The sequence below is a fragment of the Melospiza georgiana genome, chromosome 8, assembly GCF_028018845.1.
Source record: "Melospiza georgiana isolate bMelGeo1 chromosome 8, bMelGeo1.pri, whole genome shotgun sequence".
NCBI classification, from domain to species: Eukaryota; Metazoa; Chordata; class Aves; order Passeriformes; family Passerellidae; genus Melospiza; species Melospiza georgiana.
The window spans coordinates 4835768-4852804 of NC_080437.1; the positions used below are offsets into that span (position 1 = coordinate 4835768).

The following is a 17037-nucleotide window of genomic DNA, read 5'->3' on the forward strand; positions in this document are numbered from 1 at the left end:
GTCCCTGCCTGTGCCCACAGCTGTGTCCCTGCCTGTGGCCAGGCTCTTGGCTCTCTGGCTGCCACCTGAGGGAGGCCCACACTGCCTCAGGGCTCCCTGCTCTGCTCCCCTGGCCGTGGGCTGAGCAGATTGCAGGGCTGGCTCTGCTTCTGGCAGCCAGCAGCTCTTTCCTGCTCCAGGTGAACGGTTCAGGCGCCATCCCGTGGGCACGGCGGTGCTGATTCTGCTGCTCCTGGTGCTGGTGCTGGCTTTGGGGGTGGCCTTGGCTGTGCTGGCAGGTAAGGGAGGGGCAGCAGCCTGGGCCCAGCCCCTCGGGGCAGAGCGGGCTCCCTGCTCCCTGCACAGGGGAATCCTCAGAGCTTCTCCTCTTCCCCCTGCAGCACCACAGGTTCCAGGTACACCTGCGATTTTGCAGTGCTGTCCATTTGGGTGGCTGGGGTTCAATGCGGTCTGCTACTACTTCTCACGGGATTACAGCACGTGGGAGCAGGGTCAGGAACGGTGCTCCGAGCTCAATGCCTCCCTGGCCATTGCCCAGGATGAGGAGGCCATGGTGAGTGAGGGGCTGCGGGCGCTGTGGGGTGGCTGAGGGCAGCCTGGGGGCGCTCCTGGGCCGGGCTCGGTGCTCGCAGGGCCGGGGCTGCAGCCCTGGGCCGGGGCCTTGCAGGGAAGGAGCCCCGGCGTGCGGGGGCAGCCCCGGGCACGTGTCCCCCCGAGGGGCCGGGGCAGCTCCCACTCCTCTCTCCCGGGCAGGATTTGCTCTTCCGCCTCCGCGGGAACGTCGATTTCTGGCTCGGGCTGCGCAGACGGGGCGAGCGCCTGCACTGGGGGGACGGCAGCAGCTACAGCTCCCGGTGAGTGCCGGGGAGCCGGGCAGGGCCTGGGGGCACAGGGGCACAAGGGCTTCCCCTGGCAGCCAGCGCTGCCTCTGCTCCTCCCTGCAGGGTTCCTGTTTTTGGCAATTCCGAGTGTGTGTACCTGGCTGACAGGAGATTCAGAAGTGGGAACTGCTCCAGTGAGCGGCCGTATGTCTGCAGCAAGGCCCAAGCTCCCCTGTAACAGGGGCTGCACAAAGGACCTTCTCCACGCTGGGCAGTGCCAGCTTCACCTCTGAGCCCAGCACAGCGCTGTCCTTCCTTCCTCAGCTGCGCCCTGTGCCTTGCACTTCCTCTCAGGGTCACCTCAGTGCCTCTTCATCCCCAGTGCCAGCGCTGGGCTGGGGCTGCAAAGGAAAAGTCTCTGCAACCCATCCTGCCACTGATGCTGCCTGCAGTGAGGGCATTGCCCTCATGACACAACGAGCTCCAAAGGAAAATCCAAATCTTCCTGGGGTCTTGGAATCCACAAACTGGTCGGAATGTGTTGACACAATTGGACTGTCTGTGGAAGAGGAGGAAGAACAGCTGACACGTGCTGAGCAGGAATCCCTCTTTCGGCATCAGGCACCTGACTGTGAACAAGGGTCTCTCAGCTGCTGGCTCTTGGTCTGTGTCGCCTTCGGAGGAGGACGGTCGGAGCTGCTGCTTGGGGAAGGGAATTCGCTGCCACCGCCACAACCCAGCCCAGAGCTGCTTCTCCTGCTGTGGGGCTGTGGGCTGAGCCTGTGCTGGTGAGAGCAGCCCCTGCACGGGCCCCTCAGTGTCACCCCTCAGTGCCGCAGGGCTCTGTCCCCCCTGCTCGGGTGCCCGGGATCCTGAGCTCGCCTCTCCCTGCCCTGCTCACACCCGGCTGCCGCTGCCGCGCCCCCGCTGCCCCTCGGGCGCTGCTCCGAGCTTTGGCTGCTCCGGAGCTGCGAGGAACGGACTTGTGCAGAATCTTTAAACATTGATAGAAACTTCACACGGTCTTGTATATCTGTATGCAAATATTGAGATCAGGTGTGTTGACTCAGGTAAGCTATGGAATAGAGGTGGTGTTATCGTCCGGTTGAATTCAAAACAATTTCTAAAATACAATAAGTTTATGTAAAAGAGTATATATGTAAACGAGGCTTGAGAAAAAGAGTAGATATTTTAGGGAATTAGAACCATGAAAGATGCATTGTAATAGGACTATGTGAGGTAAAAACACAGGTGATTGGTGTAAGAAGTAATATAGTAGTATTGTGTAGTAAAAGCTTATAGCTTGAAAAGCATATGTAAGGTATTGTAATTAGGAAAGAAGTTAGCTTTTAAGAAAATAACGTTGAGGTTTATATTTCTTATGTTTCATTCGTTATTAAGACTAATAGTAAAATCTTTTAAAACACTTCTCAGTTACCCCGCCTATATAGAAATTAAAAAAACCAAAAGAACAGTACTTCCATTAGAATAAGAACAAAAACTCAACTATCTTTTAAGCAGTAAGAAAACCTCAAAGTATTTTTTGTTCAGGGCTACTACAAAGAAACAAGACCCTAAAGAATTAGTTCTTCTATAAAAAACCCAAAAACAGTCAAGACTTTAACCTACATCATGAGCTCAAGTCAAACAGAAACCAATATTATCTCCTATTACACAACATCAAGCAAGCTTTAAAAAACATAATCAAACACAAAATATCCAAACAACAAAGACATTCCTAAAAGTCTGAAAGATCCTTAAAGATCTAATTCTTACAATATTTCAAAACAAAACCTAAAAATTTACTGTCTTGAGTCCAAAAGCAGTTTCCAACTATAAATAATACTTCTGTGTTCACCCTCCCTCTGAGACCCAGTTAAACTCAAACTGTACAATACTTTTACCATAAACCAAAACCATACAACCACAAAATTCTTACCTCCATATCACGCTTTAATGAACTTATTTGAACAACCTGCGAGGCTTTCCAGTTCCCCACTCTTGTGTGCAGCCCCTGCGCGTCCCCAGCCGTGTCTCCGAGCCCTCCCTCCCTCCAGCCCTGCCCAGAGGCCCCGCAAGCCCGAGCGGAGCCGCGCTGCCCCCGGCGCTGCCCCGCAGCCCCCGCCGCTCTCCCGGCTCAGCCCCCGCTGCCATCCCCGGCCCGCCCGGCATCTTCCAGCCCTGCCCGGCCGGCAGCGAGGGCAGCTCTGCCCAGCTAAAGGAGCGAGGCTGCTCTGCCAGCGCTGCAAAAACCCGAGCTCTGACTGCGGGAAAGAGAGGAACGAGAGAAAAACCCGCGATTGGCAAACTCCTCCATAGGGAAATGAAGCAGGGCACGGACTCTGGATCAGAGGAAGAGTTTAACCCGTTCCATCCCAGCCCCGTGAACACACAACGGGAACTGACAGATTGGGATGAGATTAGACCTAAACTCATACAAGACAAAGATTTTAATTCACCATACAGAAAACTCCTTCCTGTGCCAGTTCGATATGAAGAAAATAATGCTAATCCTCGGTGGGAGCCTATAGCACATTGGGATGTTGAGAAGTTAAGAAAACCTTTTAATAACAACAGCTTAGGCTCCCAGTATTTTAAAAACGTAGTGAGAAGTAGATATGATTCTTATCACCTCACACCTTCAGACTGCTGTAACATTTAATCTGTAATTTTAACAAACTCACAATATATTCTGTGGGACTTGGAACAGCAAAAGCATCTTCACAGATCAGTGGAGAGCTCTGCTAGAAGTCCTAAAGCCCAACTAACAATCAGTCAATTAGCCAGAGATCCTCCAAACCATAAAGCTGAAAACCAAGCAGAATCCCTTTCTAGAGCAGGAATAAGAGATATTAGAAATGCAGCCAGAAAGACTCTTTTAACTGTACAACCTGCGAGAACCCATGAAAACACCAATTCTCTCATTCAACAAGTCACAACTAAACCTTCTCTTGCCTTTTTAGATCGCTTGGCACAAGCAGTTCAAAAGCAGTGTCCTAAGGAAACAGCACATCCTCATGGAATTAAAGCCTTGCCTTTACTGATACAAACAATAAATGTAAAAGGGTTCTTTTACCACACCAGCCACCAACAGTGCCACGAATGCTCTCAGCTTGTGGTGAGCTCAGCACTCCACAGCACATCGTGACCATACAAGCTCCCACACAGGGGGAACAACTTACAAAGTCCCGAGATCTGCTGGGAAATTCATTCCAAAGAGTTATTGAGGCTCAGACAAAAACTATTGAAAAAACCCTCACTGCTTTACAGGCAGAGCCCATTAAAGAGCCATTTTTTACCTGTAAAAAAAACTCAGTCATTTTTAGAAAGACAGTTCTGAAGCAGAGAAAAACACAAAATCACCCGATACTTACCCTCAGTACAAAAAAAGAGAGACATTATACCGATCGCTGTCACTCCAAATGTAACATAACAGCAAAGCCTCTGTCGGGAACTTCAACAAGAGCTCACAGCGCCACCGTGTCACAAAACAAAGAACGGCGGCTCCATCGCAAACAAACTTAGAGCAGATGCAATTTGTAAAATCACCAGAAATCTCCCGAGCAACCCCGACTTATTACCCCCAGGGGCACGATGCAAACTAACAACTTCTACATTAACATACCTTTAAAGAAACTTCTGTCATCAATTTCTGCCCTCAGGGTTTACTGGTACTTCACAACAGAGACAGGACTTTTTAATTCTCAGCAGAAACAAAAACATAATGCTTAGATTTCAAGTGTTCCCAACTATTATTTCAGTACACTGTAACCAAGAGCTGATAGCTGTAGCTCTTGCTTACAGCACTCCAGCAGTAATTCAACCCAAACCACTGAGAGCTATCACTGCTGCATTGCCAGGGACTGTAACTGAGCAAGACATCCATGGAGAGCCTGTGCTTTTAACTAAGCCAACTGTGCACCAAGGAACAGCCCCGAGAGCTGTAGCCCACAGCTGATGGCCTTTGGGTGGGAGGTGTCCCCAGTGAGCAGCCACAGCCCCCTTGCAGCCTGAGCCAGGGCAGTGGAACAGTGAATGTCACAGCTGTGCTGGGCACTGGCACAGAGGGCACTGCAATTCCTGCTGTGCTTCAGCCCAGCCATTACAATCTGGGAGCGCCCATGGGGGCTCTCCCAAGAGCCAAAACAGTCACACTGAGTGTGCACAGTGAGCTCATGGGGACTGCCACCAGTGCTGAGGGTGAGCCAAGGATCACCCGGCCCCTCGTGGGGCACAAACCCATCCCAGCAGAGAAGGGAGACTTGCTGGGCCAGTGCAGAACAGAAACAGAAGGGAGTTTTTAATGAGAGCCACAGCAGCACCAAGCACTCCAAAGTTATCATCAAAAACTAACAACCCTGTCTAAGGGAGTCAGGAGCCTCCAGCAGGGAAAAAACCTAAATGCCATCAAAAAATTAATGCATGAACAATTACCAAAGAATCACATCAAACCCAGAAATGGCCCTTAGACTTCTCCAGTGTTTGTCATAGACAACAAAATATCTGATTCCTGGAAATTACTCCAATCTCCTGCTGTTGAACGCTTCCGTAGGCACTTGCTGAAATGAAAAATACCCAGGAAGCTTTCCCTATCTTGAGATTAGAATGGTTTATGCAATCCTTGAGGTGTGGGTTTGCACAGTGGGTGTTTAACCATGATGGTTGAAACCCCACTGTGCAAATGAAGGTTTTCCCCTTCTTTCCCCCACTCCATGCTCTGTCCTCTCCCTTATTTTGTCATCTCAACAACTGCTAAGGAAACCTTTCTCATCTTGTCAATTTGCAATAAAACTGCTCTTTAATTCAGTTTTAAAATAGATTTTAAAGTCAGGCTCTGTCCATGCCATTAATTTGTATTTTGGATGAAAATACAAATTTGTTTTGTGGGTACTTAACAAGCTCTGTGCTGCTTTAAAGCCTTTCTGCAAGGCTCAAAGAATGACCCTGGCACAGAGTGCAGGAGCGTTGTGCACTCCTTGTTTAGAAATGGAGGGCATCAAACCAGGTTCCTTTAAAAGCCATCTTGAGTCAGTGAAATGAAGGCCCTGGAATTCCTTTGGGAAATGGTGCATTTAGGATAGAGCCGCAGTGCCAGAAGCTGTTTGTCTGATGGGCAGTTCATGCTCTGCTCAGTGCAGGGCAGCCCCTCAAGAAATGCATGAGCCAAAGGCAGCAAGGAGAGGAAAAGAGCCGAGCTGAGCTGAGAGAGCTGGAGAGATGAAATGGCACAGATGTGCCTGGAGCATGGCCCTCCCCAGCAGCTTTGCTTACAGTTCAGTGTTCAAAAAGCTGAAAGCTGATGCTCAGGACTTTGGGATCTGGCTTGGAACTGCAGAGGGGATGAACTCCCTTACTGGAGCCCAGGCACTGGAGTGCCACAAGCCTGCAGCCAGATTGCTTCTCCTTCAGATAGAATTAAATATTCTTTTAGTTATGGGGTTTTATTAAGTATTCTTAGCAATCCTACAAGTGAAAGAAGAGAACAGAAATAGGCTGGAGCACCACTGGCACAGTAATTGATATTTCACTTTTCCTCTTTTCCCTGTTAACATATGCACATAACATGAACTTTTAAACACCCTTGTTTGGGACAAACACTCTTTTTTCCCTTTCTTTGGAAGAGATACGCAATTCCTGAGACCCTGAGCCAATGCTCCCTGCATTTTATTTATGTTTTTACAATTAAAAAAGGCACAAATAGGATTGACAAGGAATATACAACTCAGCAGCTCCCTGGGCAGCAGCTTCCAAACTCTTTCGGTGATGCAAAGAGCAGTAGGGTGTGAAGGCTGCTTTCCACTGTGAGATTAATCCATAATAACCTGCTCACTGACATCAAAGTCACTGCTTAGAAGCCACTTGTTATTTCCCGAGGTCCAGGAGCTGGAGGGTTTGACAAAGCCTGGGCAGAATGATGAAGAATATTCCTGTCAGATTTCTGCTTCTCTCCTTGTGCCAGCAAGAGGAACCCATCCTCGTTAAGGGTTTTGTTCCTGTGTGACAGTGTGTAATTCAGAGCGAAAGCCGTGCCCAGCAGCGTTCATTATTCAATCTGCGCTGCCCCCGCAGCCGTGTGAGCTCTGAGCAGTGTGCTGGAAAGTGGGGCCGAGCCAATTTCGGGCAGTCGGGCTCGGAGCTTCCAGGGTTTGGAGTCAAGAGCGGAGGCTGAGCTCCCTCTGTGGTCAGAGAGGGGAGACACCTTCCTGTGCAGGGAACGCTTTCCCAGCCGGGTTTGCTCTCCTGACAGCTCCAGTCTCGCCTCTGCAAGAGCAGAGCACGCTGTGCCCCCAGGGCTTTGCTGCTGGCAGCACTGGGAGAGATCCTGGGAACACTGGGAGGGAACTGGGAGCACAGGGAATGCCAGGAGGGAACTGGGAGGGAGAGTGGGAGCAGCGGGAGTGAGCAGGAAGGAGCACTGGCAGGGATATCAGGAGCCCTGGGAAGGAACAGCGCTCCCAGCTCCTGCCCAGTGCTCTCCCCATCCCTGCCAGGGCTCGCCAGGAAGAGGGAAACTGGCAGGGAACTGGGAGGGAACTGCTCAGCACTGTGCGAGGGGCAGCAGCCCCAGGGGTGAGCAGTGAGGAGGGGGAAGTGCCCCCAGTCCCTCCCCAGAGCCCCCAAAAATGGGATTGAAATGGAGGGCGGAAAGCTTTTCTGTAATTGTGTTTGAACTGAGGGGATCCACATTCACCTGTGATTTGAAGGGTCTCAATTTAGGTAAACACACCTTTTTCATCATTTTGGGTGTCTCACTAGGCAGGCAATTACCGTTTTCCTTGATTTTCATGTTGAAATGGAAGGAGAATATCTTTATGGTGCTGTTGTAATTGAGGGAAAGAGCCCCATTTTCATTATCTCCTGGTTCAAACTGAGAGCACACATGGCTGTCCCTGGTCTGAAAGGGCTTCCCTTGAGAGGAACCTCTGGATGTGCCATTATAAGAGTTCCATCAAAGGGGACCCTCCATTTGAAGGGACCTTCACTGACAAAATATTTGTCCAAAAGCCCCCAGAATGGTCTTTCTTGACGTAAATTGAAGAGGGAAACTGAATTTCCCCTCATTTTAGGAGCCTAAATTGAGGGAAAATCCCCCTTCGTTCACTTTTTATTCAGGATTAAATTGAGGGGAAACCCTCCTTATGACTTAGGGATCTAAATGGAGAGGGACCCTCCGTTCTCCCCTTGATTCCAGGCTTTGAAGTGGCGACAGGAAGGAGTTTCCCCTTGGTTTAACCATGGAGCAATTGCAATAGAAGGGTGAGGATGAGCTGGCGCTGCGGGCCGGGCTCAGTTTCTCCCTGGGGACGGCAAACGCCGCCAGGCACCGAGCGATGCCCCCGGCAGTGCCTGTGCCGCGCCCGCCGGATCCAGCAGCGCTGGAAGCTCCAGGAGCAGCTCAGCGCCTGCTCCGCGCTCGGCCCTGCGAGCCCGGCCCGGAGCGAGGGCTCCGGACACATCCCCGTGCTGGGGCAGAGCCGCTGCTCGGCCCGGGGATCCTTTATCCCCCTGCTGCGGCTGCCGGCGGCCGAGGGCACAGTCCTGCTTCCGAGGCTGAACCCTGCTGCTTCACCGCTCCTTCTCTTGCCATGATTTGTGTCATAATAAATTCAAAGAATTTTCCCCAGTCGCGTCCCTTTATAGCAGTGACCGGTGAGAGATCTCTGCCTGGCCTTTTCCCGACCCCCGAGCCTTTCCTGCTGTGTTCTGTTGCCTGCCCAGGGGCAGGAGCAGAGGCTCAGAGCTGGCCCCGGGCACCTGGCCTGGCCCAGCCCAGCCCAAGAATCCCTGCGAGAATTCACTGTTGAGAGCCCCAGAAGCGGCTTCCCCGGGGCTGCGCTTCTTCCCCAGCTCCAACAGAGTGGGGCCCTTTTTCTTAGCACGCCTTTTTCGGGACAGGACTGTCGGTGTCCCCGCGGCGCGCTACTCGCTTTGCCGCCCCGCTCGCTGCTCCCCTACTGCTCGGCATCGCTGCCGCGGTCTGAGGAGCCAAAACCCTCCCACAGCGAGAGCCCCGACCTGCAGCGCCACCAGCCCGAGTGCCCGCGGAGTGTGAGCGCACAGCGGCACCAGCCCGAGTGCCCGCGGAGTCTGGCCGGGATGGGAGGAGCGGCGGGCGGAGCGCCGGTTTCATTCCCCAGCGGTGGCGGCACCCGGAGCCCGGCGAGGCGGCGGCGGAGCTCGGGGGCGGCTCCACACCAGGTGGGACCCGCGGTCGGTGCTGCCCCAGCTCGGGGCTCGCTGTGGGGGGGGCCGCGGAGAGGGGCGGGGGGCACATGGGGGAAGTCGGCACAAGGAAATCGCGGGAATTGCTGGTACCGGGCGCCTGGCCAGGCTCACTCTGAAAATCCCTGCCGTAATTCACTCTTGAGAGCCCCAGAAGGGGCTCTGTTCTCGACCGGCTTCAACAGAGTGGGGCCCTTTTCCTTAGCAAGGTTTTTGCACCAGCCCGAGTGCCCGCGAGTGTGAGCGCACAGCGGCACCAGCCCGAGTGCCCGCGGAGTCCGGCCGGGATGGGAAGGGCGGCCGGTGCCGCGTTCGGGTCATTCCACAGCGGTGCCGGCACCCGGAGCCCGGCTCGGGGCTGGCACCGGACACCTGGCCAGGCTCACTGCAAAAATTCCTGCCGTAATTCACTTTTGAGAGCCCCAGAAGCGGATTTCCTGGCGCTCCCGTTCTCGACCAGCGGCAACAGCATGGGGCCCTTTTCCTTAGCAAGGTGTTTGCAGGACAGGAGTGACCTGACTGCTCCCCTCGTGTGGCTCCTGATTCTGAATATGCCCCTGACTCTGACTCCCAATGTGGCGCCAGGAGTCACTTTGGTGCAAGAAAACAAATCACTACGGTGATTTCCATGAGACACCCTGCTCTGCTCATCCCCCCCAGCTCGCTGCTCCTCTCCCCCACTCGTCGCTGCCCCTCGCTGCTTTCCTGCACGCACATCGGTCAAAACGGCCAAAAGCTGCTCCCACATCGGCTCTGTGCTGAGGCACCAGCCCGAGTGCCCCCGGCGCCTGATCGCAGAGCGGCACCAGCCGCAGTGCCCGCGGAGTCTCAGTAAATGAAAGAACTGTCAGGTAATTTCCGTGACTCCTCCTGCCCGGCCCTGCTCTGCCGTTCTGCCCTCTCGCTTGCTGTTCCCGTTCGGGCGGTCGTCACCGTCCCTCGCTGCTTTCCCGCATGCTGATTTGTGAAATCGGCTAAACGGTGTTCAAACACCTCCCTCGGCACCCAGTGGCACCATCTCGAGTGCCCGGGGAGCAGAGGCAGCGGCGGAGCCCGGAGGCGGCTCCAGCCCAGGAGGGACCCGCGGTCGGTGCTGCCCCAGCTCGGGGCTCGCTGCGGGCAGAGGGGGCCGCGGTGAGGGCCGGGGGTTTCTGGTGACTTCCTTGTGCCGGCTTCCCCCGTTCACAGGCAGAGACCCAGAGCGGCCGTGCCGGCGCTCGGTGTGCCCGGGCTCCGAGGCGCCGGGGCAGGGAATCATGCGGGGCACAACGGTGAGCAGCCCGGGGCTGCTGCTTCTCGCCCCTCGGCAGGCGGACTCCGAGCCGCAGCTGCCCCGGGCCAGCAGCAGCCGGCAGCTCGCAGGCGCTCTCAGCGCCCGGCCCGGCACGGAGCTGGGCTGCAGCGGCTGCAGAGCCACAGGGGCCGCGGCTGCGGCCACCGCAGAGCTCCCGGAGGCTGCGCTTGTCTCCGCACCTGCTGCCGCACCTCTGGGCAGCGGCGACAGCGCAGCCACAGCTGCCACCGCCCTCCTGAGCCCCCGCACGGCCGGCACCAGCAGCGACCTCTCACCGTGTCCCTTTCAGGGTGCCATCAGCGCGGCTGCAAAGCTGTTCCCGAGGCCGAGCTCCCAAAGGATCTGCCAGCACTCATGATGAAGCTCCTGCATCCCCAGGAGGGACCAGCAGCTGCGGTTCCACACTTGCCTGGGGCCCAAAAAGCCTCTTGGCATCAGCAGGGGGATGCCACTTGTGAGCGTGCAGTGAGTGCAGATGTGGAGAATGGATTCTGCACCAAAAATGGGAGTGTGAGGGAGCCCCTGGCTCCCCAGGGCACAGCAGCAACCAACAATGAATGCAAAAGGAACCTCAGAAGATTCCTGGGTGAGTGCAGGGCCACCCCTGTGGCCTAAAGGCTGGGGACAGTGTCCCCTCCCAAGGCCAGGGCTGGCAGGTGTGTGGCTGTTTCCTGATGTCTGGAAGGGGCCTCGTGCTCTGCTGGGCCCCATCCGTGGCTGGAAGCAAGAGCCCCAGCTGCCCCCAAGGCTGTGCAGTTCTCCTGCTGCAGCCTGTGCCCACAGCTGTGTCCCTGCCTGTGCCCACAGCTGTGTCCCTGCCTGTGGCCAGGCTCTTGGCTCTCTGGCTGCCAGCTGAGGGAGGCCCACACTGCCTCAGGGCTCCCTGCTCTGCTCCCTGGCCATGGGCTGGGCAGATTGCAGGGCCGGCTCTGCTTCTGGCAGCCAGCAGCTCTTTCCTGCTCCAGGTGAACGGTTCAGGTGCCATCCCATGGGCACGGCGGTGCTGATTCTGCTGCTCCTGGTGCTGGTGCTGGCTTTGGGGGCGGCCTTGGCTGTGCTGGCAGGTAAGGGAGGGGCAGCAGCCTGGGCCCAGCCCCTCGGGGCAGAGCGGGCTCCCTGCTCCCTGCACAGGGGAATCCTCAGAGCTTCTCCTCTTCCCCCTGCAGCACCACAGGTTCCAGTCACACCTGCCACTCCGCTGTCTCTTCTGGGCTGTCCCCATGGCTGGGTTGGGTACAAGGGGGTCTGCTACTACTTCTCAAGGGATTACAGCACGTGGGAGCAGGGTCAGGAACGGTGCTCCGAGCTCAATGCCTCCCTGGCCATTGCCAAGGATGAGGAGGTCATGGTGAGTGAGGGGCTGCGGGTGCTGTGGGGTGGCTGAGGGCAGCCTGGGGGCGCTCCTGGGCCGGGCTCGGTGCTCGCAGGGCCGGGGCTGCAGCCCTGGGCCGGGGCCTTGCAGGGAAGGAGCCCCGGCGTGCGGGGGCAGCCCCGGGCACGTGTCCCCCCGAGGGGCCGGGGCAGCTCCCACTCCTCTCTCCTGGGCAGGATTTGCTCTCCCGCCTCTGTGGGAATTTCGGTTACTGGCTCGGGCTGCGCAGACGGGGCGAGCGCCTGCACTGGGGGGACGGCAGCAGCTACAGCTCCCGGTGAGTGCCGGGGAGCCGGGCAGGGCCTGGGGGCACCGGGGCACAAGGGCTTCCCCTGGCAACCAGCGCTGCCTCTGCTCCTCCCTGCAGGGTTCCTGTCCTCGGCAGTTCCCCGTGCGTGTACCTGGCTGACAGGAGATTAAAGAGTGGGAACTGCTCCAATGAGCGGCCGTATGTCTGCAGCAAGGCCCAAGCTCCCCTGTAACAGGGGCTGCACAAAGGACCTTCTCCACGCTGGGCAGTGCCAGCTTCACCTCTGAGCCCAGCACAGCGCTGTCCTTCCTCAGCTGCGCCCTGTGCCTTGCACTTCCTCTCAGGGTCACCTCAGTGCCTCTTCATCCCCGGTGCCAGCGCTGGGCTGGGGCTGCAAAGGAAAAGTCTCTGCAATCCATCCTGCCACCGATGCTGCCTGCAGTGAGGGCATTGCCCTCACGATACAACAAGCTCCAGTGGGGAATCCAAATCGGCCTGGGGTCTTGGAAATCATCACCAACTGGCCAGAATGGGACAGTTTTGGACTGTTTTTGGAAGAGGAGGAAGAACCGCTGACACGTGCTAAGCAGGAATCCAACTTTCAGCATCAGGCGCCTGACTGTGGAGAATAGTCTGTTGTCTGTCTGTCTGTCTGTCTGTCTGCTGGGAAGGATTTGACTGTCCTTCTGTGGGAGGAATCCCAGGGTGGAGCAGGACAAGGATTTGCCTCTCCGAGGGAGAAGCAGTGACATGACGTGACTGTAACCCCCATGCCTCTGTGCCGCTGTGTGGGGAGGAGGGAGGAGAGGGAATTGGGGATAAACAAGCTCCATCAAAAAGGGAAATGAATCTGGGGAAGTACCAGAGCACTACCCAGAGCATTGGCCAAAACAGGACACAGGCAGTCCCTGCAGTTCCCAGCTGATGGCTCCAAACCCATTGGTCATGGCTCTTTTCCTTTACATTTCATTTGCCTTGGTAAATATTAAGATTACCAGATCCCAAACACCACAGACTGGAAACTCAAAAAGTAACAGTCAAGATATTATGGGCTGGCAAAGCCTCAGATATTTCTGTAGTGATTTAGTTTTTGGATTTTATCTTCCAGAGAAATCCACAGCCAGCCCCTTGAGCAAAGGAGACAGATTACCCTGTATTCATTATTCACTGGCACTGCTTTTCAATGAAACTTTTCTACACTTTCTACAGTCAACCAAGCAAAAATTGCTTTGCAGTCACCACTTGGAATCCACTTGGAAGAGCTCAGCATTTCACAAAACCAAGATAAAAGAGTTACTCAAGCCAGAACTTCTCCCAGTGGAGCATTCCAGAGGAATTAGTACTTGTATGTCCTGGCCACAGCTCCCATGTTCAATGTGCAGTGGAGAAAAGGGTTCAGGTGTTTGTAACAAGGATTTCAAAGGTCACTTACAGGATTTGTAGGGTATATGACACTCATGAATTTCAAGCAGCTCTCACCTTTCTGGCACTACAACAGATTGCTGGAAGTGATCTTCTGCCATGTGCAACAGCTCCAGGTACTTGGCTGATCCTTCCATTTCTCCCTATTGAATGCAAGTCACAGCCATGAACCCAAACAATTCCAGGCTTCCTAAGGGCGACTGTTGGTCACACAGAAATGCTGAGAGAACCAGAACAACTAAAACCTCTTGGCCATCTACACTTGGAACTCAATACAGCAAAGGGGCACTCCTGTATTTGAAGTATATTAAAGGATATTAACCTAAGAATCTCAATAAAGTTGTCCAATATTATAACCTTCAAGTAGGCAGTCAATTTATGTCCCATTTATTAACTTCAAAAAAGTAGTCAAAGGCATCTTAAAATAAAAACACAAAAAAACCCAGAAAACCTCACCAAAACCCCCAGAAGTCCCAAAAACCCCACACATATAAAAATTACATTTGCATGGGCCCAGATGGGTCTATGGTGTTATGTATGGATCTTGAAGAATATTGAATTCTAGAGGGGTAGAAATGAAATGTAAACCAGTGAAATCAGTCACACCTCACACAATCACACATGGGGGTTTTCTTCACTCAAGTGTATTTCTCCCCTTGCTTTAGATGAATAAATCAATCCCCAGATCTTGCTTTTTCCTTTTTAATTTCCAAAATAAATTCCTTTCAAAGAGGAACAAACTGCACATTTAAACACATTAATTCATTTCACACAGAGATAAGGATTCAAGCTCTGGCCCCACTGCAATTCCTCACACAAGTTCAAGGGTTAAAATGTATTTTCCCTGGAACCTTTAAAAGCCACAGACACTGAAATAATCACAGACCTTGAAATAATCCTTCTCCTTCAAGCTCCTGAGGAATCTCTCCCACAGGGGACCCCTTAACACGTTTCCCTTGGCATCAGGAGCCACTTTACTGCTCTTGGAGCACAACATTTCAAAGCCATGAGCCTGCAGACAAAAGATGCAACAACAAGAGGTTCTCAAGGCGTGACAGACTTTGCTCACATTTCTCTGGACAAGCAGGCAACTTCCAGACAAGGACCCATTCCCTGCACATGCATGAGCCAAGGCCAAAATGCCCCAGGAATCATTCCCAGCTTCATGCCCAGCTCGCAGGCTCTGTACTGAGGATGAGCTGGGGCGGGCAGGGTGTATCCACTGCGTCTGTCTGGAACAAACTGCTGCTGCACCAGCTGTGCATACAAACACCGAGTGAAAGTCACCTGCAACAGCCAGAGCAGAAACAAACACTCCCTGCAGCGGGACTGGGCTGGGGACAGCCAGCAAACTCCCTCCAGGTCACCAGAGTGCCTTTCAAGGCACCCATATTACAGGCAGTGCCTGAGACTGCATTCAAAATATATCTTAGAAAGATTTTTCTGATAAATTGCTTTTCAGGCTATACAACGCTTGTTCCAAATTGAAATCCCCAAGCAAATATAAACTTTAGTCATTCTAAATACATTACAAAAAATCCTTGATAGTCTGGAAAATCCCCATTTGAATTGCAACACGTTTCATCAAATATATCATGTTTCCTTAACAACAATAACACCACGTTTCTCTTCAACTGGAGAAGTGCTTCAGGAGAATCAAGATATCCTAACTGCTTCAGAACATCACAGGCATTAAAAAGCAGCATGTCAGGTGTCACATGCGACCGCTGCTGGTTCCTGATCTTAAGAAAACGTTCTCAACCCCCTCACTCTGTCTGCTCCCTGAAACAATAAGAAAGTATGAGCCTGACACTCCAGGTACACACTTGCAATCCATTTTGGTGTTGTGTTCCAGCCCTTTTTAGAATCTTGGAGTAGGGGAAAATAATTAAACAAATTTCTGCTAATGACCAAATAAATTATTTCCATTTTAATTCATTCCATTAGCAACCATCCATATCCAGGTGAGGGTGTCTGCTCATTATTTCACCTGTACAAACAGACAAAACCGAGTCCTTACAGAGCCAGCAACACTCCAGCCCTGAGCATTCCCTACCCTGAGGGACACTTCTGAATCCATGTCTGCTGGGGATGTTTTTAAAATTCATAAACTCATAGAAAGTCTAAGGTTAGAAGGGACCTTAATGATCAACACGTGGTTCCAACACCCTTGCCGCAGCCAGGCACACCTTCCACTAGCCCGGGCTGCTCCAAGCCCCATCCAACCTGCCCTTGAACACTTCCACCGTGTCTGGGATAGGGAAACACCTCCAAGGGTGGGCAATGCTAAGACAGGACCTTCAGAGCACAGGCACTGCCCCTTGGCAGCCCTCCCACTAAAGCAGCTCAGCAGCACCCGCCTTACCTGGCTGCCAGCCCCGGGAACTCTCTGGTGATCTCCCGCAGCAGCTACACAATGAACCACTCATCCTCCACGTTATCCCCGAACACCGCGGTGCCGCCCAAGTGCGCCGGGATCTCGCCTGCACGGGGCACAGAGACGAGAGGCGGCTCAGCAACGCCGTGCCCAGAAACACATTGTCCACACGGGCTGCGGAGTCTCCCTCACTGCGGATATCCCAGACCCTGCTGGCAGAATCTTGTGTCCTGTGCTCGGGGACGGCCCGGCTGCAGCAGGGAGGCGGCACCAGATGCCTCACTGGGTTAACCCGTGCTGTGACACCGAGAGTCGGGGAAGCCGCCGGGTCCCCCTCACACGCTCCCGGTTCGTGCCCGCCGGGTCCCCCTCACACGCTCCCGGTTCCCGGCCGCCGGTCTCTCCTCCAAAGATCCCGATTCTCGGCGCCGTGAGCCCATCACATGGCCTCGGTTCTCCCTCACTCGTTCCCGGTTCGAGCCCGCCGGGTCCCCCTCACAGGCTCCGGGTTCCCGGCCACCGGGTCTTCCTCACACCGCCCAGCTCCCCCTCACACACTGCCGGTTCCCGGCCGCCGGATTACCCTCAAAAGATCCCAGTTCCAGCCGCCAGGTGTCCCTCACACTCTCCCGATTCGCCCTCACAAGCTCCCGCTTCCCGGCCGCCGGTTCCTTCAAACGATTGCGATTCTCCCTCACATGCCCTCGGTTCCTGGCCGCCGGGTCCCCCTCAAACGCTCCCGGGTTCCCCTTCAGATGCTCCTCGATTACGACCTCCAGATCCCCCTCACACACCCCCGCTTTCCCCTCACACGCTCCCGGATCTCCCTCACATGCTCCCGCTTCCTTGCCGCCGGATCCCCCTCCCAGTCTCCCCGCTCCGGGCGCTCCTCCCGCCGCGCCTCCCGGCCCGCTCCCGGCTCACCGCGGCCCGGCACGTAGCGCAGGCGGAACGGCTGCCGCTGCCACACGCAGGCGGCCAGGAGCGGGGCCAAGCGCACCAGGGCCAGCTCAGCGCAGCGCCGCAGCAGCGCCTCGCCGCCCGGGCCCGCCGCCGCCGCGAACAGGCGGGAGCGCACCGCGTCCTCGGGCAGCGCCGGCCGCCGCAGCGCCTCCATCGCGCCGGGGCCCAAAGCGCTCCGCCCCCGGGGAGGAGCGGCGCGATGGCGGCGGCGGGGCGGCGGCGCTGAGGGTGATATCGCGATACGCGCGGAAACCGGTGCAGCCGTGAGTGGCCGCCGCTGCCCCGGTGCCCGGCGCGGCCCCGAGCCCCAGCGTG

The 17037-nt window shown here is 55.0% G+C and overlaps 1 protein-coding gene across 1 annotated transcript in view; it reads right to left on the minus strand.

Annotated features, from left to right (window-relative positions):
* Positions 1-16830, minus strand: part of LOC131086075 (microsomal triglyceride transfer protein-like) — a 385043-nt gene extending 368213 nt beyond the window's left edge. The window contains exons 1-4 of the mRNA XM_058028824.1: positions 16684-16830; positions 15748-15865; positions 14269-14669; positions 13440-13525 (exon numbers count right to left, since the gene is read on the minus strand). Of these exons, the coding sequence (XP_057884807.1) occupies positions 13440-13525; positions 14269-14669; positions 15748-15811 (551 nt within the window). The 5' untranslated portion in view covers positions 15812-15865; positions 16684-16830. The remainder of the gene's footprint in view (positions 1-13439; positions 13526-14268; positions 14670-15747; positions 15866-16683) is intronic.
* Between the last annotated feature and the right edge of the window lie 207 nt (positions 16831-17037).